Source organism: Penicillium solitum (genome assembly GCF_028829755.1).
Source record: "Penicillium solitum strain IBT 25940 chromosome Unknown utg000001l_segment0_segment0, whole genome shotgun sequence".
NCBI classification, from domain to species: Eukaryota; Fungi; Ascomycota; class Eurotiomycetes; order Eurotiales; family Aspergillaceae; genus Penicillium; species Penicillium solitum.
Genome location: NW_027072121.1, coordinates 2,872,332 through 2,895,420, shown reverse-complemented (window position 1 = coordinate 2,895,420; position 23,089 = coordinate 2,872,332). Strand labels below are relative to the sequence as shown.

The 23,089-nt window shown below is 48.9% G+C and overlaps 9 protein-coding genes across 9 annotated transcripts; 2 read left to right on the top strand and 7 right to left on the bottom strand.

Moving 5' to 3' along the window:
• Positions 1 to 310: 310 nt before the first annotated feature.
• N7455_001105 (uncharacterized protein) lies at positions 311 to 3,257 on the bottom strand (the record flags this gene model as incomplete). Its single annotated transcript, XM_040951671.2, has 3 exons — positions 311 to 2,512; positions 2,565 to 2,961; positions 3,022 to 3,257. The coding sequence occupies 3 exons, from the start codon at positions 3,255 to 3,257 to the stop codon at positions 311 to 313; spliced, it is 2,835 nt and encodes a 944-aa protein (XP_040818652.2).
• A 1,677-nt stretch (positions 3,258 to 4,934) lies between these two features.
• pmt4 (dolichyl-phosphate-mannose-protein mannosyltransferase) lies at positions 4,935 to 7,418 on the bottom strand (the record flags this gene model as incomplete). Its single annotated transcript, XM_040951584.2, has 3 exons — positions 4,935 to 5,395; positions 5,466 to 7,107; positions 7,191 to 7,418. 3 exons carry the CDS (start codon positions 7,416 to 7,418, stop codon positions 4,935 to 4,937), a joined length of 2,331 nt encoding a protein of 776 aa, XP_040818339.2.
• Positions 7,419 to 8,138: 720 nt separating this feature from the next.
• Positions 8,139 to 9,161, bottom strand: N7455_001103 (uncharacterized protein; the record flags this gene model as incomplete). The annotated part of the gene is made up of 1 exon (XM_040950988.2): positions 8,139 to 9,161. One exon carries the CDS (start codon positions 9,159 to 9,161, stop codon positions 8,139 to 8,141), a length of 1,023 nt encoding a protein of 340 aa, XP_040817869.2.
• A 537-nt stretch (positions 9,162 to 9,698) lies between these two features.
• On the bottom strand, positions 9,699 to 10,835 carry N7455_001102 (uncharacterized protein; the record flags this gene model as incomplete). Its single annotated transcript, XM_040951784.2, has 1 exon — positions 9,699 to 10,835. The coding sequence occupies one exon, from the start codon at positions 10,833 to 10,835 to the stop codon at positions 9,699 to 9,701; it is 1,137 nt and encodes a 378-aa protein (XP_040817891.2).
• Positions 10,836 to 12,092: 1,257 nt separating this feature from the next.
• On the top strand, positions 12,093 to 13,144 carry N7455_001101 (uncharacterized protein; the record flags this gene model as incomplete). The annotated part of the gene is made up of 5 exons (XM_040951307.2): positions 12,093 to 12,134; positions 12,190 to 12,348; positions 12,400 to 12,506; positions 12,580 to 12,896; positions 12,954 to 13,144. 5 exons carry the CDS (start codon positions 12,093 to 12,095, stop codon positions 13,142 to 13,144), a joined length of 816 nt encoding a protein of 271 aa, XP_040817854.2.
• Positions 13,145 to 13,475: 331 nt separating this feature from the next.
• N7455_001100 (uncharacterized protein) lies at positions 13,476 to 15,542 on the bottom strand. The gene is made up of 6 exons (XM_065603941.1): positions 15,432 to 15,542; positions 15,276 to 15,331; positions 14,794 to 15,197; positions 14,450 to 14,733; positions 14,122 to 14,382; positions 13,476 to 14,064 (listed from the first exon to the last, which is right to left on the bottom strand). The coding sequence occupies exons 3-6, from the start codon at positions 14,846 to 14,848 to the stop codon at positions 13,489 to 13,491; spliced, it is 1,176 nt and encodes a 391-aa protein (XP_065462432.1). The 5' UTR covers positions 14,849 to 15,197; positions 15,276 to 15,331; positions 15,432 to 15,542; the 3' UTR covers positions 13,476 to 13,488.
• A 674-nt stretch (positions 15,543 to 16,216) lies between these two features.
• Positions 16,217 to 17,919, top strand: N7455_001099 (putative MFS transporter; the record flags this gene model as incomplete). Its single annotated transcript, XM_040951814.2, has 4 exons — positions 16,217 to 17,266; positions 17,318 to 17,682; positions 17,733 to 17,832; positions 17,896 to 17,919. 4 exons carry the CDS (start codon positions 16,217 to 16,219, stop codon positions 17,917 to 17,919), a joined length of 1,539 nt encoding a protein of 512 aa, XP_040817654.1.
• A 169-nt stretch (positions 17,920 to 18,088) lies between these two features.
• On the bottom strand, positions 18,089 to 19,385 carry N7455_001098 (fungal specific transcription factor domain-containing protein; the record flags this gene model as incomplete). The annotated part of the gene is made up of 3 exons (XM_040951609.2): positions 18,089 to 18,592; positions 18,656 to 18,736; positions 18,792 to 19,385. 3 exons carry the CDS (start codon positions 19,383 to 19,385, stop codon positions 18,143 to 18,145), a joined length of 1,125 nt encoding a protein of 374 aa, XP_040818211.2. The 3' UTR covers positions 18,089 to 18,142.
• A 1,521-nt stretch (positions 19,386 to 20,906) lies between these two features.
• On the bottom strand, positions 20,907 to 22,830 carry N7455_001097 (acyl--CoA ligase; the record flags this gene model as incomplete). Its single annotated transcript, XM_040951888.2, has 5 exons — positions 20,907 to 21,465; positions 21,540 to 21,964; positions 22,049 to 22,483; positions 22,540 to 22,677; positions 22,738 to 22,830. The coding sequence occupies 5 exons, from the start codon at positions 22,828 to 22,830 to the stop codon at positions 20,907 to 20,909; spliced, it is 1,650 nt and encodes a 549-aa protein (XP_040818167.2).
• Between the last annotated feature and the right edge of the window lie 259 nt (positions 22,831 to 23,089).

The following is a 23,089-nucleotide window of genomic DNA, read 5'->3' as shown; positions in this document are numbered from 1 at the left end:
CCGGCATAGGAACGAGGAGTGACATACAAGATGTGAGATGAGGGCCAGGGATGCATTATCGAGCCGACATATCCAATTGGCACGGCAAGCCCTTCTCTGAGTTGATGGTATGTGCGTCATATGTCATGCCGTAGAGGGAGCGGGGGATATTAGGAAACGCAAGCGGAAATGGAAATGCAAAGAAAGGGGCAGGCTATACAGCGTAACGCGAAGATATTTCTTTTCAAATGCAATGCAAGCACGCTTTCATGGTTAAGTTGATTAAGGACCAAAGGAAAGAAAGGAGAGGAAGACAGATCTAGGGGCTTGCTTAGTGCACAGCGCTCAGCAGATCCCCGAACGAAGACGTCCCTCGCTTCATCTTCCAACTGCTCTTCTTCTTCTCGCGCTTCTTCGCCATGTCAGCCCAGGCCTCGTCGTCATCCTCTTCATCTTCGGAGCCGGGCTTTTGGGTTTCAAGGCCATTGCTTCGTGAAACGGGGCGGACGGTCACAGTGGCGAGATGCGATTTCGGAATGTGAGACTGAGGCAACGGCATGGACGGGTTGTGGTTTTCGTCACCAAAAGGCTTGTTTGTTGAGGATGCTACTGCGTAATTCGATTCGGACGGCATGACGGACACTGGTCGGTAACGAGGCGCCATGCCGACATTGCTACGCTCCGACGGAGCGATTGAAGCAGCATATCCGGTGTTGGGGCGGAATGGGGTGCCGGACAGGTTCGGCATGGGCGAGCCAGTCCTACGAGTTGAAATGTTGGGGTCTAGCATGCTCATCGTACGCTGATCGTTGTGGGACAGCGAGGGCGGGATATTGAGAACGGATGTTGCTGGCATGGACATCGGCCGCAAGTTCGGGTTGCCAGCTATGGACTGGGGTCCTGCTGTGGATGGAGGACCCATGGGAGGCATGCTCATTGCCCCACCAGGCATCATCATAGGAGGCATTGGCATGCCTTGCATCATAGGTTGACCCTGCCCACCTTGCATTTGCATCATTTGCTGCATCCACTGCATTTGCATCTGCATCATGGTGGCCATCTGCTGCGATAGCTGGATAGAAGCTTGTTCCCCTGCGGTGACATTTTGCTGCTGCTGCTGCTGCTGTTGCTGCGGCATCATCGAGTATGGCCGAGGCACTCCTGACATGTCGTGCATTGCTTGTGTGTTCGGACTTCCTCTGCGCATCGCGCGCGCGCGCTCCTCATTTGCTATAACGCCGACGAGACCTCCAGGGGGAGGTGCTGGGGATGAAGATCCTCCATGTACTGAACCACCTCCGAACGCCAACGATTCACGGTTGGCGTTGTTAACCAGACCTGCACCGAAATAAGGATCTCGCGGCAAGTTCCGGGCGAAAGGTGGCAGATTACCCCGGCTGCCATTGGGGTCGACACCCGAAACAGAGCTGGAAGATGATATATACGGCGGTTGCATGGATGCACGAAGGTTGGGATTGGAGCTGACATTGTTCAGGCGGGTTGGTGGGCGGTTCTGACCGGGGAAACCATGCGCAGCCAGGATACCAAGTGGCACATCGTCATCCTCTTCCTCGCTGCTCTTCCCACTGTTGGACTTTTCGCCTAGTACAGACAGGCGACTGGGGTTCAAGTTGGGCGTGCTGTTGCTAGCTCCACTCATGACCGGACGTAGCGATTGGACGGGGGCTTGTTGACCTGTGATTTTCATCATTTGCTGACGATAAACAGAGAGATGAGCCTCCTGCTTTCGCCGTTGACGTTCCGTCTCACGTTGCTTCTCCACCTCATCTTGTTCATCCTCAGACTCCTCGTGATCAGACTCGTCATCACTCTTAGTCGCATCGCTGTTGGAACGTCGAAGTTCTTGTTGCTGGCGATAATGCTCGAACTGAGATGGAGTCATCACCTTGTTGCCCGGAGAGGTTGACTTGGGAACACTATCCGTGTACTGCACAGCCAACCGTGCGTGATCCGCAATGGACGGGTCCAATCTGTCGGCCGGAGCGGGCGAGCGGCGGTATTGGAACATATTATCAGGTTCTGGGTTCACTTGGCCAGAGTAATTGGGTGCTTTGCCTTTATCAATCAACGGGGTTCCACCAGAGGAGCTACCCTCAGCCCACGGCGAAGTGCTTTCTTTGCTGAATACGACAGATTGTCGGACCATTTTGGCATCTTCGTCATCAAAGGTTGCGGATTCCCCCCTGGCCGAATATATCCCACTCCTCCGCAGTCCTCCTCTCTCCGTTCCTCGCGGGCGCTCCAAGGAACGATGTGAAGTAGTGGCCTCGGCAAACTGGTTGGGAGACGGCGAAAGCTTCCGGAAACCAACAACTGTATCGAGGGTAGACTGGTTCTGGTTTAGCGGTGGAGAATGCGGGCCACGTAGCAAGCCCTCCTCGGACGGGCGACGATCCCAGGAGTAAGGGGGTGACTCGACCCCAGTGGATCGATCTGTATTAATCGCAGCAGGTGGGGCAGCTCTGCTGCTTTGGAACTCGGGAAGAACATGCGTCGGGGGAGACGAGGAGTACTGTAATACTGTCAGCACTGCATCCTTACCTGGACGACAATGTAGCTCTCACCTTGGCCGGTTTAGGGGATGATCCCCGCATTGCTGAACCCTCTCGTGTACCCATATTATCAAACATCGTATTGAAATCGTCCTGCGAGCTGAGAGCGAAGTCTGTATCGGGCAGCTTGGGTGGAGTGGCCGTGCTGTCGGTGCTGCCCGTCACCGGGCGATTCTTTGCGGCATCTGGGGTTTGCTGCCGAGGGACATTTGGTCCTGACTTGCTGAATCGACCACCGAACGAGAAGGTTCGTCCTGCGGCGCGCAGTGCACTCGTGAGTGGTGGAGCTGGAACATCATGGATTCTGGAATGCGGGGACAGGGTCTCGTCGGGCGCGGGAATTTCGGTCGATGAGGGGATGGTGGATGACGAGCTTAGCCTGGTTGACGTAGAACTTTCGTAGTTACCACTATTACGGTTCCCAGTCAGCCGTCTCCTGAGAGAATCCATGGTCGAAGGGCGATCGTACCGGCTCTTGTCCAGGGGTCGCTGCCTCTCCACAAAGATGTTATCAGAATCCTCCATCGACGGTACTGTATGACCCTCACTCAGCGGCTTGGTCAGCACCGCTCCATCCGTCATAGATCGATGAGGCCCTGGGCGCTCGAATACTCGAAAGGAGGATTGGTGAGGGGGTTCCACGTCTTCTAGAACGTTGCCGGACGATTTCCGCCTGGTAAAGCTCTTAGGTAGTTTCATTGGCATGGAAGCGGGTGTTTTGACAGATCAGACTGGTATTTCAATAACCGGCCAGTGCGTCTTTGCGAATCAGCTCTCTCATTAAGGTTTGGACGATCCTGGGGGTGTGTGTCCTTCTGAGCGTGATGTGTCGAATGCAAGTGATGCCGAAGAAGCGATCAGTCCAAATTGACAGGTATAACGATTGACCGAGGGTAAACAAAGCAATCTTAGAAAGCTTAGGGGTTAAGCTGAGAAAGAATTGAAGTCAGCCAGAAGCTTCCAGGGAGAGAAGAAGCACAACACGGGTTTATCTAGCGGCCGATCAAAGGCCCGGCAGGAATCCACAGAGTGGGTTGACTTGCGTCTGTCCGATCTGATGGCATCTCACAACAAATTGAATAATTATTCCCGAATTCCTTGCAGGGCCTCGACTATGTGCGCTTTTTTTTTCTCTGGAAAAGAATTGAACCCACCATAGGTGTCGGGTGAGACGCGGCTATGTCCGTTTCAGTTCTCTCAAAGAAAACACCAATAAGAACTGGAGATTGGGAGGGGGGAGTGGAGAGACCCTGGAAACAAGACAACAAGACCCTAGAAATCACCCAGGGGAGTAAAGAATGGAAAAAAAAGAAAAGAGAGAAGAGAGAGAGAGAATGTGTCGAAAGACAGGCAAAAAGAGAGAAGACGCTACTGACAGTCTAGTCCCTTTGGTATCCGGAATGGTCCAGATATGGTCTGAGGAGTATGATTATTATTCTATTATTCTATTTTATTCTATTATCTTATTATCTTAGTATTCTAATTATGATCCTAATTATAATCCCAATTATCATGTGCGATTATGGATCCTAAAAGTTGGGTACTCCCAATGATCTCATAGGAGTTCAATGTGAAACCGTTTACTATACATAGTAAGAACTCACTCCCTTTGTACATAAACAGTGGGCTGTTGTATATTTTTTTTTTTCGCCGTCTAAAAATAACACAGAATTTATAAAAAAAAAAACCAAAAAGGCAAATTCAATTGGAATGTTGAAATGTGCAGTTGGGTCTAGACATATGTAGGTAATATCCAATATCGTATCTTAATAAAAAGAGAACCCATTTAAATAAGAACAAAGTACCTAAAGTTGAATGCTGTACTTCGTACTTGGGCTAAGGATTGACGAAATCACATCCCCTCCAATGCGATGTGCACATGTCACCGATCGTCGATCACGTGAAGTCGATCACGATCGACATTGGCACATTCTACTTGCATACATCTCCTATCTAACATATCCACATACCCACATACATATCTTCATCTCTTAAAATTTACTTAGATGTATGGGAGAGCTGGCACGGTCGGCTGATAATCCTGTACCACCAATAGTGACACAAGACTCGATTGAGAAATTCCAATGGGCACGGAAGATGTACTACATCGGGATGGGCGAAGAAAAAAAAAAGAGAGAGAACTCAAATGACCGCACATACATATGCACGTACATACACGATGGTTCCAAATGACACCAAAGGTAGATATCACTACTCCATCATGTTTCCAACCGCACAAAAAAAGAAATACACCCTCTCCCCCGCCTTTTATCACGGATTATAAGTTATCTTACAAAAATTGCAATGTCGCAATTTCAGTTCGGCCCATCGTCTCCAAATGGGTCTTTCTCTCGGATTGGCCCAAGGAGGCCACTGGCGAGTCTATTTGGCAAAGTGCAGGTCATAGTTCAGCCACTTCCGCGCATTAACACCCTCCACATCGAGGCCGGGGGTACCGTAGGTCAAGGGGGCATAGAAGATGAAGCCCCAGATGGTGGCAGCCAGAATAACAAGGGTGGCGATCCAGCCCGCAATGAGCGACTTGCAGCCCATGCGTTCCTTGGCCGTGATGAACCGGCGCAGACTGCTAACCGACCGCGCCTTGGACTTGCCCGAGGGGTCATCCACAGGGGGAAGTGCAGTGCGGGGATCGAGCGGCTGCAGGTTGAAAATGAATTCAACCAGTGCGCCACACACCATGGTGGAGGCCAGGTGTGAGGGCAGGTAGTGATGCAGGAAGCGCTGGCGACCCATCAGCCAGAAGGGGAAGTAGTGCGCAGCCCAGCACAGGAACAAGAACCCGGTGCTGTTGTACAGACGCGAGCGCGTACCGGGGCCCCAAACTGATGAACGTGTTAGATTACCGAAGAAAAAGAACGGAATAAGAGCAGGGTATTTGGGGGTTCGACTTACTTTCTTCCAATGCATCAACACCACGGCGAAGCGAGAGCTGATCAGCACCAACAATGCCGGCAAACACGGCCAGAATACTGCTGGCAATCCACCATCCAATGGGGTTACCGAGGAAGTAGATCTGCTCACGAGTATCGTTCTTGGTCCAGAAGCTCACACCCCGCAACAGGAACGGCCACTGGAAGGGCTCGGTGGCATAGGGGTGACTGCTGGTCAGAGCGTTGTTGTGGTGGAACATGGCACCCTGCAGCTCGAAGTACTTGCGCAGGAAAGGCAGCGTCTTGACCTTACGCTCCTCCTTAACAAGGCGAGGACTATCCTCCTCCAAGTTCTCGATGTTCTCAACGTACCACGCGTTGCTGGACTGGAGGATATTCTTGTTACCGTTAATTTCGGCCTGCTTGTAACCCCACTCTGGCAGCGGGGTGGTGTGAGTCCACAAAGCAACCCGAGTCGGAACGTGCACCAACTTGAACAGGCTGGCAAGAGTACGGAACTCCTGGGCAGCCTTACCGGACTCAATCTTGAGCTCGAACAGGGTGTCGTTGTGGCGCTCACCATCAGCCAGTTCTTGGGAGACTGTAGTGAACTCTTGGTTCGTGGGGAAGAAGGGAGACGCAACATCGTGAGTAAGGAGATAACTCTCGGTTCCAACATGGCGAAGCTGGATGACGTCGCCGTTGCGCACGCTCTTGGGCTGAGATGGATCAACCAGAGGCTCGCCCGGCAGGATCTGCCACTGGTTGTTGGTGTCGTTGTGGGGATAACCAGTGACCTGCTGGCCCTGGCTGGAAATACGACCATCGTCATAACGCAGGGGGTACTTATCCCAGTGGCTGTGGAGGAAGACCTTGGTGTCCTTGTGGCGCATGGTAATAGTGTCGAAGTATTGAATGCCAACGGACTGAGCGGTCATCTGGTTGTCACTTAGAGTCTCCTGGAACTCGGGAGTCATGAAGTCGTCGCCGGGGCCAGACCGATTGAGAATAGCGAAGTGGACCTGGAACCAGAACAGGTAGAACATGAAGGGGATCACGACCAATCCAACAGCGCGAGCAATAAAGTGCTTGCCCCAGCTAACCATGCTCAGCGCTCCCTGCTCGCGGTTGATATCCAGGAGGTTCCACAAGTCGATGAGGACTGCCGCGCCGATGGTCACGAAAGTGAAGAAACCGACGTATTTGGTGGAGATGACACAGCTCATGCAGAAGCCGGTCAGGAGAAGCCACTTCCACCACTTCCGGCTAAATGGTTGGTGACGCAACTTGTAGAAACGGACGTAGCACAGAATACTGAGTGCCATTGACAGCACGAGGGTCGAGTCTAAAAGGATCAGACGGTCCTCACCCACATGAGCGTTGTCAAATACCATCAGACCGGCAGCCAGCACACAGGCCGGCAGAGAGTAGCCAGACTCCCACATAATGAGGAACACCACGGGAATTGTCAAGGCACCGAGAGTAGCCGGCATGGCACGGAGGGAGAGGTAGGGCACGTTGTTTTCGATGTAAGAATCGCCGATGTTCTCGAACAGAAATCTTCCATCAAAGCCAATGAGCCAGCCCATGGCGGCAAACAACAGCTTTCCAAAGGGAGGGTGCACATCGAAGAAATAGGTACGTTGAAGGTAGTAAGAAGCGAACTAGCCAAGCATCATCAATGTTAGTGAAAGGGGCCCCTTTTTCGTGGAGATTGTGCCGCCACAAGAGGCATTGAATCTCATACCTTGCCGAAATGAACCTCATCGAAGACAACCTCGTTAGGGTAATCGAGTCGGTAGAACCGCGTTGCGAAAGCCAGAAGGGTGAGAATCACTATGGCCAGCCAATAGTCCCATTCCGACTTCTGTTTGACCGGCACCGACACGGGAGCCGAGCCATCCTCAGAGGGCAATGCGGTGTAAACATCCTTCTTTCCGCCTCTCTTCCGCAGAGAGGGCGAAGGGGACGACATGTTGAAAATATGAAATGTAGAGAGCGACCGAGAAACTACCTATAGCCAAATAGACTACCGAGGGTGTCAGTAAACATCAACAAAATAGAAAAAAGACCGCGATGGAGAGTAAGAGGAAGCTTACTAGAATCACCAAATAAGCATGGCACCCAATAATTGAGGCCAAGAAAAACTATGAGAAAGGAAAGGAGATGTGGAGGGGGGGTTGACAGTAGAGCGTTGCGTGTCTTCTTGGTTTCCGAGTAGGGCGGTGGCCCAGGCGGCTCTACGTATACAAATCCACAAAAAGGGTGATAATGTACACTCCTTGTTTCATTCAACTGTCGAGTCGGCTATTCAAAGAAATTGAACCTTGGAAGTTCGAGTTTATTATTAATTTACACGTATGGTGTCCTATTAATCTTTTCATGCCGACTGATTCATGCAATGAATTTGGAACATGTGATCTCTCCTTTGACCAACTTTTCGTTGTCTTTTCTGGCATCTAATTGGAGAGATATTCATAAGAGCAAGTGATGGTACATTATCATTGAAATATTACTCGTCTGGAGCTTTACTAGTTAACAAAGAGTCTCTCTCGTTGTCCCTTGTCAGAGCCAGCCAATTTGGGTTTAGATAGTGCCGAAATGCAAGATATATAGCCAACCATATCTGCCATCGACAAACGTTCAGTGCGCGGAGAGGTATATCCCACTGAATCCGGAGTATGATTAAGCCAGATTAACGCTTTTCATCCGTCTCAACCTCCCGAATGACAAGCCACAAAGCCTTCTTGAAAGGAGCTTCTTCCTGCTTGGTCCCTTGAGTGTAGACATCGCCTTGTCTGCGCATCCCCATGCCTCTCCTCTCCCGATCTCGCATCCCCATGCCTCTCTTCTCCTCGTCCCTCGGCTCATTATACTTCTTCAACGAGGCGTTGAACCGCGTCAACTTAGACTTAGAAGACCAGGGCAAAACCTCAAATTCAAGCTCAGCAATCCAGGGCTGTAAAGTCCTAATCCTCTGCTGCAAATCAATTTCCTGCTGCTGCCTTTCATCTGTGGCAGTGCTGGCCATGGACGCCTCGTACTGGAGTTGTAGAAACAGAGGCGCCTGCTGATTGATCTTGCCCTGGGAATCCAACATAGGGAACTGAGCGATATGTGCCAGCGCATCCAGCTTCGCAATTTCAACTCTCAAGCCGCGCGGACCGAAGATGTCCCTATTAGCCTGTTTGATGGAGGAGTCCGTACGGCTTTTGGACATGCCTTGGCTGCTCAGGTTTGCGAGTCCGCTGACAGCATTCCCAATCCAGTGTAGTGGGAATAGGATTGGGACGGACTTTAAGATCCCGCCTGTTGCATCTAGGACCTGGAGGGGCGGACTGGCGGCTATGTTTTTGTTTAGTTGGTCGAGGAAGGCGAGGAAGGATTCCTTGGGAAGTTGGCGGTTTTTTAGGATAGGTGGATAGGCGCGAATGAATGGAGAATCAGAAGAGGAGGTGAGGGCTGGAATCGCGATTGGTTTGTGGCTTATTTGAAAAGGGGATTGTTGAACTGGTGGTGATTGGCTTGGTTGTGTCGAGGGTCCTGCTGTGTATGCTGGGGTTTCTTGTACAGGTGGGGTATCTTGTATAGGTGGTGACTGGCTTGGTTGTGTAGAGGGCTCTGCAGTGTATGTGTATACTGGAGGGTGGTCTGCTGCCTCCCCCTCAGCAGTGTATCCCAAATTCTGGAACGGGTTTTGTCCCTTTTCATCGGCCATTGTGTGTGTGAAAGAAAATAGGCTGATCTTCTCATAAGCGTCTTATGGGGGCCAACATCCTTTTAAGTCTAAAACCTTGGAAGTGGGGTGAGGTGAGCTCAGCCTCAGATTATTCTAGTGGCTAAGTTAAATTGGTTAGAACGATACATCGATAGTAAGATAAGTCTTTGACTTAGCCACAACTGGGCACCTGGGCAGCATTCATGGTGTTTCGAAGGTTGCCTATGTAGGGTAATTTTGGGTTGCGCTACGCCTTATCGGGTATCCTTTGCGAAATGCCGTCACCGTACAGGATTCCTTTCACAGCCTCAAATTATACGTTAGATAGGGCACAAAGAAGATAGTATGGTACATATGTATGTATTGTTTTATTGTTGGTTTTATTGGTAATATGTTCGACATAGAACAAGATCAAATGCCCAAACCATTCACTCCCAGTAATGCGGTCAACATATGCAAAACGGATTGGCCAAATATGAACTCGCAATCTCAAGCAAACAATATGGTTCATGGGTATCACTCAAGTATCTTAGGGCCTTAATCCTCGTCCGTAATATTCAAAAGCTCCAATTCCATCGAGACCAAAGTCTGGAACTCCGCCCGGGGCATTCCAGTGGCCTTTGCCAAGCGGAACAAACTCTTGATGCTCGTACCGATATGTTGTTTCACTCCCACCTCGTAGGTGGACTGGCTCTCTGCTTCATGCTCCAGTTTGGCAATAGCCTCGGAGCTACCGGAAGATGCAGAGGCCGGCCGCGGGTGACTCAAATCTTGTGCGGCCTTATCACTGGGGATATGGTCTGGGGAATATCCGTTGGTGCGAGGCTCGTCCTCTGCATTGACTCCGTTCACCTGTCGTCGCAAGAGATTGGCCAGCATATCTCCGTTGAGCGATGACGGACCAACCTCAGGTTGCTCCTCCGTGGGATCATGATTATCCATAGCCGGCTGTACATCGCCGTACTGGGAGAAATATGACTGCTCAGATAAGCCCGATGGACCCGGCTTTGATGAACCAGCATGCGGCGCGGGGGTCTTAGCTCCGGGTGTAGAGTCGTACTGAGCCCAGTAATCATCGTCGTCGTCGTCGTCGTCGTCGTTCTCCATGCTGTTCTCCTGGGCTTTCTCCTCCTCGGCAGCCTTTAGTGTCTCAGTCAGGACCTGATCCTTTGCCTGAACATTGGCCTCACTGATGGAAGACGCCCAGGTATCGTCATCCTCAGCAGGTCCCTCACGTGGCAAGAGTTCCGCGACTCGCCAGCCACGGCCACCTCCCTCCTCGTCTGTCGGGCACCACAAATAGACCACCATCAAACTATATTCGGGGAGTGGAACTTGTGCTTTGAGAGTCTCATCGTCGATCCGTTTGTATGTCACCGGAAGTTCATCCGGAAGCTCGATTTCGCCCGATACGGGGTGTGGTTCAAATGTGGCACCGTCAATGACCCTCTGCAGCCGCTCTGCTTTCCCAGCATCCCAGCACAGTAACTGCAGCCATGATTCAGTGGAAGATGTGGATAGCGAACTGAGAACCCCGACTCGTTGCCGTAGAATAGGAGAGAGAAGTGGTAACAGAGCTGGGGGTGCGCGGGGCGAGACGAAGGCTAGTGGGAGGCATGCGAGGAGGGGAGGGAGGAGTTCGCGAGTTTCCGGTGGGTTGATGAGTTCGACCATGATGGCTAGTGTAGATATGAAATGCGGAGAGGGGGGAAAGTAGAAATCGTGGGGGGAGGTCAAAGGCAGTGTTTTGCAAGCTTCTCCGGGCTCCATTCGACCGAACGTGGGGCAACAAACAGAGCAATCACCGGGCCGTAAAGCTTACTGCGACCATGGTTCAATCGGATCTAAGGCTAAATCTTCTTGTGTGCCTGGATCTTGGGATATTTTATGTTTTCTATAGTTTCATGCTTGCATAGGTATATAATTACTTCTATTTACTTTTGTTTTCCTATTTCAGCCCATCCCTTGCGCTGACTGCAGAGGCTCTAATCTAAATATCCTTCTTCCTATTGGCTCTTTCAGATATTATCCAGCATCAACCTGAACGTGAACATCTCACAAAATAAATTCACCGGCTGTCATCCCAACTCTGGAAGTCCCACATTCCACATTCCACATTCCACATATAATCTGTCAGCCCGAGACACGTTCGGAGTAGAATCAGACACCGGCCAATTTGGAATCGTTTCAGTATTAGGCGTGTACGAAGTACTAAAATTACATACATACAAAGCCAACTAGCATATCTGAGGTCCCGTCCGTTCAAAGAAAAAAAAAGTGAGCAAGATATCACAAAACCGGCTATAAGCAGACAGTTATATATATTACATATACTTATGAGTAAGGTAGAAAGGAGGACGGTAAATGGACCGACCTATAGTCTGAGAAGAGTAAGTCTCCGATAGACAGACCGTAGTTTAGGTACATGGTAGAATATGATTGGATTGGAGAAACTAGAAGCCGGCGATCGACATCGAAATATACGGAGATAACGGATATTCGACCACTGCAGTCACAATCCGAGTTGAACTAAATCCAAGAAGACGTACTCCGCACAGTTGCCTAGAAAGTCCTTTTCGAACACTGAGGCTACGTTATCTCAGTCACTCAGCCCCATGGGCACCATACTCTATTTGAAACTCTAAAAGCGCCTCTGCCTGCAACTCAGCGCGGCAGTTGAAAAAGGGTCAAGTATTCGCGAAGAGACAACAAATCAGCAACACCGTCGACCATGATTTGAAATCAGTACGGAGTACTATACCAGCTAAATCAGTCCATAGACTTTGATCTAATTAGATAAGATCGTATAAATAAGCCCGTATCGTCAACCTCCTCGAGCAATATTCAGCATCCACGTTTGTGATCTTCTCTTTCTCCCTATTGTCAAAGCAAAACTACAGGATATTCACTTCCATTTGTACTGTGTTAGAAATGCCGTCCTATGTTATCACTGGGGCCTCTAGGGGTATTGGGGTGAGTTTTATTCCCGAGCAACCAAATGAAGACTAACCTTTCTCAACCAAAACAGTGGGAGTTACTTCGACAGCTGTCCAGCGATTCGAGCAATACTATAATCGGGATTGTTCGCAACAAGTCCGCAACCCAGGAGAAGATGAAGGAAGAGTTGCCGGAACGTACCAACATCCATATCGTGGAGGCCGACATCACCGGTTATACCGCTTTGAAGGTTGGGATTTTCAAATACACAGAAGGATTCTATATTGATAACTCCGTATAGGCCGCGGCAACGGAGACTGCAACAATCACTGGCGGGGGCCTTGATTATCTCATCGCCAACGCTGGGCTGGTACCCACCTTTGATGCCTATGATCCGATCGGGGTTCTGTAAGTCCACCTAGATTTAACCATCAGGTGGGGGAATATGGCAGACACTGACCGTGTGACATGAATCAAAAAGGGGCCAGCAGCCCGAAGCCCTGGAGGAGAACCTTATCAAGTGTTTTAAAATCAACACCGTCAGCAATATTCACTTGTTTAACTTATTCATGCCTTTGATTCTGAAGGGAGAGGTCAAGAAAGTTATTGCCATCTCTAGTGGCCATGCCTCCCTCGATGCCATCTCTAATTTGGGGATCGAGGTCGCCCCTCTCTATACCATCAGCAAGGCGGCTCTAAACGCTGCTGTGGCCAAGTTCAGCGCGCAGTATGCCAAGGACGGTGTCCTTTTCATGAGCATTTGTCCCGGGATGGTTGATACGGGTCACTTTGCTAACGGTATGTTTGAGTTTGTTCTCATTTTCTGTTGGACATGGCAATCTGATCTTCTTTTAGCAACCGAGGAGCAGCTGAAGGGCTTGGCTGGGATGTTAGGTGCATTCGCCCGGTATGCACCCAACTTCAAGGGTCCCAGTCCACCAGAGACTGCGGTGCAGGATGTGATCTCGGTTATGGAAAAGGCAAGCGCCAAGGGTGGCGATGGCGGTTCCTTCGTGTCGCACTACGGCAACCAACAGTGGCTGTAGAGACTTTTCCAAGTGCTCTTTTTTAGAGCTCATAGCTGAATCAATATTCGAAATGTTATCCTTGATACTTTTGGAGAAAGGAATAAATTGCTATCTGATTTGGAGTACCGATTATATTGCCAATGAAGTTACATTATTCAAGCGAGCGATGTGTCTCGTCCAATTCAATCGACTTGTATTAGCCTTATGGGGGTAATATTCATTGTAAACTGACGGTTAAGAATAGTATCCAAAATAATGCGACAAGGACACTAGATGCCAGTTCTGAATTTACTAGTTAAAGAAATTGTAAGTGCTGTAACCCATCTCAGCAAAGAAATATCCAAAGCGAACTTTTTTTTCGGTTAGACAAAAGTAGGCAGAATAGTGCAACAGCTCATAATGGCACTGAGCTTTCCAGTATAGTCAATCTCGCCCTGGGAAAGGTCATCTTGAACCCAGATGGCCTGTATCAGCTTCTTAGTAATAAAGAGTGAGCGTGATGAATCCCCCTTCTCTGTCCTGGAAATTAAATCCATGACTATACACCTTTCTGCATCGGTTCGCGCCTCGCAACCCAAGATAAACAGCGGATACTGACGTTCACATGAACTGAGCTCAGTGAAAATACTGAAGGCTCGTTCAACCCGTTGTTGAGTTTCAGCAGCCGACTCTAGGGTGTTTCCAAATGCTCGGTTAAGGTAGACGAGAGTGGCTAGTTGGAAGAGTTCCACAAGAGCCGCCATGCGAGGATTTTCGTCAATTATCGTGTCTGAGATCGAGATGGACCGGATTTTCCATGCGAGGATTTGAAGGTAGCTTTTAAAGTTGTCGGCTTCTTCGGATGGAGACATATGAGTCAGGTTTGTTGGGACTAGATTGCAGACCTCAGTAAAAGACTTCAGAATCTTGATAAAGGGAGATTGGGTTGAGTGTGTGATCTATCCCATTTCAATTAGCAATTTGACTTCTTTGGAACGCGAGAATACTATACCAACCTCCATACAGGGATCAGTATTCACCGGCAGCAACAGGGTGCCTACCGGCTCGTTCAAATCTACGAGTAGCCTGTCGATCTCCGGGGGGTGCCAGTGTGTAAGACTGAAGCGGGATAGTACATCATGGTAGTATACCCAGTCAAGCAAGGCATTGAAGTCGCTATCCCTTTTAAATGTGTCGAGGGATGAGGCTTTGATGACACTTTTTACACCAATAATGTACGATCGCCATTGACCAGAGGTACATGAAGCTTGGTAGATCTGGGTTGACGACCGCATTAGTATAGATCAAGCTTATCACTAAGGGGTAGAATCTAAAGGTAGAAACCTCATATGAGCATAAGAGCATCCCCGCAGCAACATGCTGGATTGTTTCCATGGCACTGATTTCGCGATTTGACGCAACGCTTAGGGCGTTTAAGGAAGCAATCTTGAGCTCAGCGGCCTGCGATTGCAGTCCAGAACGGTGCAACGAGGACAACTCGAGCAAAGAGCGCAACACTGCAGCGGTGGATGGGGAGTTATTGACAAGAGCCATGCGGATAAGTATGTTGCCCACATTGGTCGGGTCATGACCAAAGGTTGTTAAAGAGCAGGATGCGGTGGATTGAACTGCAATATTGGTTAGTTTCTTGGAAGATTCGATGGATTAATGGGTCGCGTTTCACATACAGTATTGAAACAAACAGTTTTCTGTAACATCGAACTTGAATGGATTGAATGGCATCGGCGATTGTAGTGTCAGTCGGTGGTATTCTTCAGCACATCAGTATACCTGTTCCTTCGCTGATGATATAAACCCCCCATGATGGAACCTTGGAAGGCATTACCGCTCGATACTAGACCAAAGAGATAACGGTGCATCTCGATGTCCCAGGTGGATGTATTAACCAGATGCGCATTAGAGAAACGAGGCCGCGCGCTCCTGTGCTGCAGGGATGAGCGTGCCACCATAGCACGTCGCTTATCATTGGCCTTTGGCCACGACAGCCGGAGGCCATAGCCTTTGCAGGTGCGGTTCGATTGAGAACACTGAGAGCATGTCGGGACGGTCCGATCGCAGAGGACCCGCCGATCTGCGACCGAACGTCAGCAAGTTCAATCAAGTTCACATAGTGGAGCGTAAACTAGTGATTATCCAAAAAGGAACATACCCCTGCATGTCCCACAGCTTCGACTCGCCATCTTCTCCTGAGTAGTCTGTTGAACTCTTCGCACTAGTCAGAGAAGTTCTCAAGAAGTTCATACAAAGGTCAACTTTTGGCGGTGGGGGATAAGAATGAGACTTAGGATAACGGTGGCCATCTGACTGTGATGGTTGTCTATGCGTGGGGGCTGATATTGTGCCAAGCACACTACCCGTAGACCTAGTGTTTCCTCATCCATGGATGAACTAGGGATTAGAAGCGGAATTAACTCCGTAACCTTAGATCTATGATATCTCAAAAAGCAGTAGCTTCACATCCAGATGGATAATAAAACATATAGTGTCACTCAATATAACATCCTCCTATGTTTTCTCCGTGATAAATTATAATATTGTGGTCGATTGAGGTGGCGAAATCGTATGTTTTCTTCTGCTACTAAAGCATCCAGGAGAGACAAGAAAGTCATTTTGTTAATGGGCATGATCCAACAGGGAATATACTAGAATCCTAGGTGAAAGAAGTGTAAACTGAGAATTTTAATAAAGAATTAATGTTCCAGTATATGCATTTTTCGTAAAACTTCATAAGAGAAATGTTGTATGGACCATTGTGGGAGGGGCAGAATTTGGAATGTGCTGTCACATGCTCCTAGGAATTCTTCAACCTGTTTACGCGTCTATTACAGAGCTGAGGAATTGACCTCTGGATTGGCCTGCTATCTCAGCCCTGTAAACTTCAATGGGGAAAAATATATAAGCTGAAAGATCTGGATTGATAATCCGAGGTCCGACGTGCGCGCTAAGAGACGCACCACTCGGCCGGCTTCGATCACGTTCTTATCCTGGAAAACCTGCGAAAAACAAAATGAAAGATTGACTCAGCAAGTCAACTTGTCACACATCTGATTTCAGAAATTGGGAATTGGCCCTATCGTTCAGACAGTCAAGATGGTCGATTCAGAGAAGGGCCAGTTCGCGTTCACTTTGACACCAACAGCCCAAGAATCACATACCCCGGAGCCAGTGGTAGAAGAGACCAATGCACAGTCTGACAGTCTGATGTTCGATCGGGCTCCTCTTGAAGATGGCCGAAGCAATCTCAACCCAGAGCGGGGGGAGGAGTGGGCCGCTCTAGAGAAGCGGGTACGATGGAAAGTCGATCTCCGTCTCTGTAGCATCGGCGGGCTCTTATGCAGTCTCAATTTGCTGGACTCGGGCATTTTGTCCTCGGCTTCGGTAACGACTATGCTCGATGATCTGGATTTAAACCAGGGAAATCGGTACTCCGTCTCCATCTTTATTTTCACAATCGCCAGTGTGGTCTTCCAGCTGCCGTGTACAGTGGCAGTTCGCTTTATTGGTCCACGCATTTGGTTTGCGACAATCACATTCACATTTGGGCTGTTGACACTGTGCACTGCTTTCGTTCACACCTGGAAGCAGATGATTGTCCTGCGTGTGTTGCTCGGTATTTCCATGTCCGGTATCTACCCTGGTCTAACCTACCTGGTTAGCGCCTGGTACCCGCGACGAGAGCAGCAGCTCCGATTTGCATTCCTGCAGTCCGGAGAAGTTGTGATTCTGGCGACTGGCAATATCGTCAATTTCGGTCTTAATCATTTAAACGGCGCAGCCGGGTTAGCGGGTTGGCGTTGGATGTATATTGTCCAGGGTCTCATTACTTGTGTCCTGGGTCTCGTTACGTACTGGTGGATGGTCGACTTCCCCGAGAACGCCCAACACAGCTTTTTCTTTCTTTCGGACCAGGAAGCGCGTGTCGCAACGCGCCGAATTCAGGATGATCGAGCTGATGTTATCCCCGAACCGTTTTCCTGGGGCACGCTTCTTGCTAATTTCAAGGATCCGAAGATCTACGGCTTTGCGGTCATGTTCTTCTTGCTCAATCTCATCTCGACAGCCTTGTCATATTTCTTACCCATCATCTTACAATCCGGCATGGGTTTCAGCTCAAATAAATCAATTCTGCTCTCCACACCGGTAAGTTTGACGCAAAGTATAAAATGTCACATTTTCTGACTCCTTCACTAGCCCTACTATTACGCCGTAATCCCGGTTATTCTCACCTCACTAGTGGGAGATTTCTACCGCGTTCGTGGGCCGCTGATCATCTTCAATGCTCTTGTCCTCATAGCCGGGTTCCTGATGTTCGGTCTTCCCGCATCCACCTCGCTGCCAGTGCGTTACATCGGAACCTTCCTGGCGACCGGCGCTTATATCTCAAACTGGGCTGCCCTCAATGCTTTCCAGGCCAACAATATCGTGGGTCAGTGGAAACGAGTGGCCACTGCTGCGGCGGTCACTGCATGTAATGGACTTGGGGGTGTGGCAGGCAGCTTTATTGTCCGCCAGCAAGAAGCCCCGCACTATAAGACCGCAGTTTGGGTGTCAGTCGGGTAAGTTTCAGAGATTAGTGAACATTGGGCTCTGGCTGACAACATGCTAGTTCCCACATTCTTCTCATTGCGATCGTGGGTGCATTCGCAGTTTACTTTTACACCGCCAATCGGCAGCAAGGGCGGGGACTAAAAGTCCTTGAGGGTGTGGTGAGTACTTTCTATCAATACCCGGTCGATCGTGTGATTTTGCTAATGAATGAAATCCAAAAGTCCGGCTTTAGATACACTTATTAACCAGGTGCAAACACAAAACTTTAGAAGTCGTGTTTACTGAATAGAGATACCGCTTTAAATGTCTTCAAATGTTGTAATAGGAAGACTTATTTTCGTTTATCACAATCTAAAGTATATATTTCGGGGTTTTTACATGTTGACTTTGAGGCAAAAGTTAATTGATTGGTTCCTACACGTTGGATCATTCCTAGTGAAATTTGCTTCGGCAAGGGAGATCCCAATTTCAAGATGTTGGCCATATTTCCTCCAAGATATCCAGATCTGTGAGTACGACTGCCAACTCACATTGCTTCTGAAGTTCTTCTAGTAAACGCTTCTTGGTATCATAGTCGTAGACTCGAGACTGATGCAACTCTTCACTGAAATCCTCTATACTCAGCCAATCACTCCATCCATGGAAGCCGATTGAGGTCACCCGAGGACGGTGGCGTAGGCCAATACACAGGCTTTGGTCACGAAGAAGGATAGACCACCAAAGTCGCTTTTTGAGCGATATCGCCACATTTTCCAGCACCAAGGATGGATGACTATCGAGGAGCATGGCATGCTCGATGGCTCTTGTGACCCACAAGCTTCCAGCCTCGGGGTCTTCCGGAGAGGTGTAATGTGTAAGAAGAACGGCGCCTTGCGCATTTGCATGAGACCGTCTTTCGGTTCTCAGTTCGAATAATAGCTGCACCCAGCGCAGTCAATACCCATCCACGGCAAATATGACACTGAATTTGGGGATGCCTACATTGGCTTTGTTATAGAGGTGCTTTTGTGCATCCCTCATATCATCAAATCCACATTGACGTAATGTTTCTAAAGAAACAAACTATTATAGTTTAGTCCAAGGGCGGAAGTTACCGGAGGGGCAACATGGCACTGACTGGGCAGCTTGCTAAAAGCAATGATTGCAACACAAAAAGAGATATTTTGGGACCGGTAGATCGGTCGTTCCGATAAATGCGCCAGAACTCGGCCTCGTTTAAGACAGGTACCGATGGGTGAATATTCTTAAAGTACTCATGAATAAACTCGTCGAATTCATTGGAGGTTGGCAAGCTCAAACAGCCTTTCGATGTTAGAAGTGCTACATCTTCTGAAGGGAGCGACATCAATTGTTGCGACTCGACGAAGGCGTATTCGGTATACGGAACACTGGGAGATTGGGGTGGGCTTGTCCCACGGTCATCCAAACTGAGGCCATGTGCGCGGAGCTGTGAGACAAGAGTTGAATGATCGGTTGACTGACGCAGATCGTCGCAATGCTGGTCAGTGGTCACATAGTTCGACCCTGGACTCTGGTGCGAGGGAAGTACCGGGTTTGCCAATATTGGCGACCTGATAGAGTTCACTAAATGCCCGCTTGACGCAAGCTTTTCGATTCTAGTCTCACCTTTTAGGATTATTGCCACGAAGAACACATTCTCTGCGACCGTCTTGTCGACACCGGGTACACGGAGACCCGAGTCTTGTTGCATCGCAGCGCACTTTGCGATGGCGGCACCAGGAGCAAGCTGTTGGCGCTCTTCTTATACGTCGCAACATTTTGTTTATGATGTTCAGTCTTTGTGTACGTTGGTGCTTGGAGGGGAGATGATTGAGTGGATGTAACTTGAGCAGGGCTCAAGAGAAACTCAGGTCTTGGGACTGGGACTGGGGTCTGGGGAATGATCAACGGTCCAACCACAAACATTTGGAAGAAGCCGAGTCGGCGTCTTATGTCGGAGCCAACTGTGCAAATTAAACTGCCATGTGGGTAATGATGTCCTTAGACTTTAGAACGCTGTCAGCTCTCGATGGTCTCGATGGTTCCAGGGGTTTCAGCTGGCAGTTAATTAACATATGCAAGCCTTTACTCAATGTGCCTAGGCTGTGCTTTGATTAGAGAGCATGGCTGAGTACACCAAGACTTGACCTGATATCGCGGTGATCAGTAGCCAAGAACCCAACTACAAGCGTCTACCTAGGTACTGGTTCCAGAGTGTAGCCCCATTGGGTTTGGAGTCCCAGATATGGACAGCTTCAAGATATCCCATAGGACTGCATCAATGAAACCTAAGAAATCTCCAATCCAATACTCTTTACCCATGGACAGGGTCTGCGGCACATCCCCTACCTTGAATTAACATATGCTTACCCGCGGAACTCGGCTTCTCCGCATTTCCCCACTTTGGGATCTTCTTGATGATCTTTGAACTTCAGTGGTATAAGTGGCGCCAAGTAGGTATACGAGTTGCTGGGAAGGATGCAATAGCATGGATGCGGTATTGAGCTGATTCACAAACCACTTCTAAGTAGGGACACTGGACATTACTAGGCCTGCTTCAACGTAACCGTGACAATGGGTGATATTGAAGACGCCACAACCCTACCACATTAAACAAATCCAAAGTCTTTGAAGGAGATGGCGGCATATAAATCCCTTGGAAATAGGGAGATATCAAAGCAGGATAGTGTCTCATAGCCTGAAGAGAAGGTTGTTGTGCTCAAAAGGTAAATCACATTTCTAGTTTTATGACTCCCCATTTCACATACTATATTTCACTTCCAAGTGTAAATGTTCGGATGGGCGGGCACTTAGTCTAGCGGTTGTCGTTATAGACAATTAGAAGACAATTAGAGCACCGCTTGTTTGGAACCCGCCTATCCTCAGCTCGCGTGCCGTTTGATCTCGAGCTGCCGGATCGCCTCCGGGCGATGACTTTTTTATTTTGTGCTTTTTTTTTCTGGTGATATTCTGACTGCCCTAGTGCATCCAATGCTCCCAGTATATCTCTTTCATGTCCCCTTTTCTTAACCCAGAAATCGTGACATCAAAATCCAATAAGACACATCCTGAGATTACGTCGACCAACCCACCCTGTTAGTTTCTCCTGGCTACAATTACATGTTGCGCCACTCAAAGAGCTACTTGTCGGCATTTGGTTCACTGAAAGAGTCATCCAAATCATAGTATTCCAAATGTCTTACTATCGAGTTATTCTACCTATACATTGATGTCAAAGCTTAGCTTTCAGAAGCCCAGCTTCGATCTCTTTCTTAGCATCTTCACGCAATACCCTCTTCAATATCTTTCCACTTGGGTTCCGTGCAATCGCACCGACGAATTTCACACCACCTGTGAGTGCTTTGTATTTCGCAAGACGGCTTAAAACATACTCTTGAATCTCAGCTTCCGTTAGCTTGGACCCTGAATCGCCGGGTCGTCGAACCACATAAGCGCGCGGATACTCGATATCAGCACCAGGGAAGGTGATTCCAATCACGGCTGCGTCCACAATCTGTGGATGCGATAAGAGCACTGCCTCGAGCTCTGGTGGGGCCACCTGGAAGCCGCGCACTTTAATCAGTTCCTTCCTGCGATCCACAATATACCATTTGCGAGTACGTTGGTCACAATAGGCTATATCGCCCGTTTTGAACCAACCCTCAGAGTCAAAGGCCTCGGCATTGGTCTCGGGGTTGTTGAAGTACCCGGGCGTCACTGTCGGGCCTCGGACACACAACTCGCCACGGACGCCAAAGGCTGAGATATTCTTTCCGTTTTCGTCGATGAGTCTGAGCAGAAGCAATATTAGTCGCTGATTTGACACGATGCTACACATTTGGCAGGGGAATTTGATGAAACACACTTAGCCTCGAGGTTTGGGATAAGTCGGCCGACAGATCCCGTATCATCGTGTTCGGGATAGGGAAACATGGTAGCCACACAAGATGTTTCAGTCATTCCCCATACCTGGGTGAATGGGGCATTGTCGCCCATTAATGAGCGGAACCTGGCTTGGACATTTTTGTCCAAAGGAGCTGCTCCACAGCCTGCCGTTCGGGCCTTTCGCAGATAAGGTCTCCTTTGAGAAAGAGGGGACATGAGGATTGCTATTACGATTGGTGGAACCATAGCAAGATCGGTCACGTTGTACTTTTCGACTGTAGTGAGGTATGTCTCGAGGTCGAACCGACGCATCATATATGCGACTGAGCCAGCTTTCAGCGTTGAAATATGCGAGACTGGAGCTGCAGATGCATGAAAAATGGGTACCGCAATGGCCCGTGAAATCTATTCGAGTATGTCAGGCGTTAGTGATACCATTGCACTTCATTTGCCAAACTCTTTTCCAAGCTGATACCGGAATGAACTGACAGGGTAAGGACGTGGATTCACGCCATAAACAAGCTCATGCTGTCCAATGAGATTGTAGTGTGTTATTGTGACGGCTTTGGGCAGACCAGTGGTGCCACTGCTAAACAGCCTCGCCGCTGTAGTCTGTTGGCAGGTTTCTAGATCGTTGAATCGCACCCAATCCTCCTCGCCAACTTCTAATAACTGTTTCCATGATTTCATTCCATCCGGAATAGCTTGTCCCAAATTGTCAAAAACCCAAACATTTTGTTTGGGTATATTTGTCTCTCCAACCGCGCTCATAAGAGAATCCAAGATCTCGGGCTCGGAGAAAAGAAACTTGCTTTCGGAGGCCCTGATATGATGAGCGAGCTCATGTGGGGTGTAAGATGGATTCGAGCCCGTGAAACATCCCCCAGCTCCGATAATAGCCAGAACAAGAATGCTATAACTTATCTAAAATACGTCAGCCTCCCGCAGCCTCGTCTAACTGCATAATGGAATCCACATACATCATTGAAGGAATGAATGAGAACACAATCGCCTTTTTGGAGACCAGATGCCCGAAGGCCGGCAATGAGCTGACGAACGAGCTTTCGCGCCTGGTTACAGGATATCGACCTGGTGGGATTTTTGACGTCAACGTAGATCTATCAAGGTCAATTCGGTGGCCGGATGATGATAACATTGAGATATTGATTTTCACTCACTGGTTGGTCTTGATCATATGATGGCTCGTCAAAAATATAGGACAACAGGTCCTTTGTTGGAAGCAAAACTCTCTCTGCTGGTTCAAAGATCATACTGTGCTGAGCTGTATATGTCGGATATAAGATTATCAGGTTCTATTGCATTATTATGGCATAGCTCGAGGAAGCAGACAATTTTAAATCTCAATAGGTGATATATTTGAGTCTCCGCGGCATCCACTGAACCCCTCAAATGTTTAGCTCGGTACTCGGGTCGCTTGAGTGGAAGAGCATGATCAGCCATTTTCATCGGGAATCAAAGGTGTTAGGGGCTTCATTGGGAGATCAGATACAGTTGGCAACAGGATAAAAT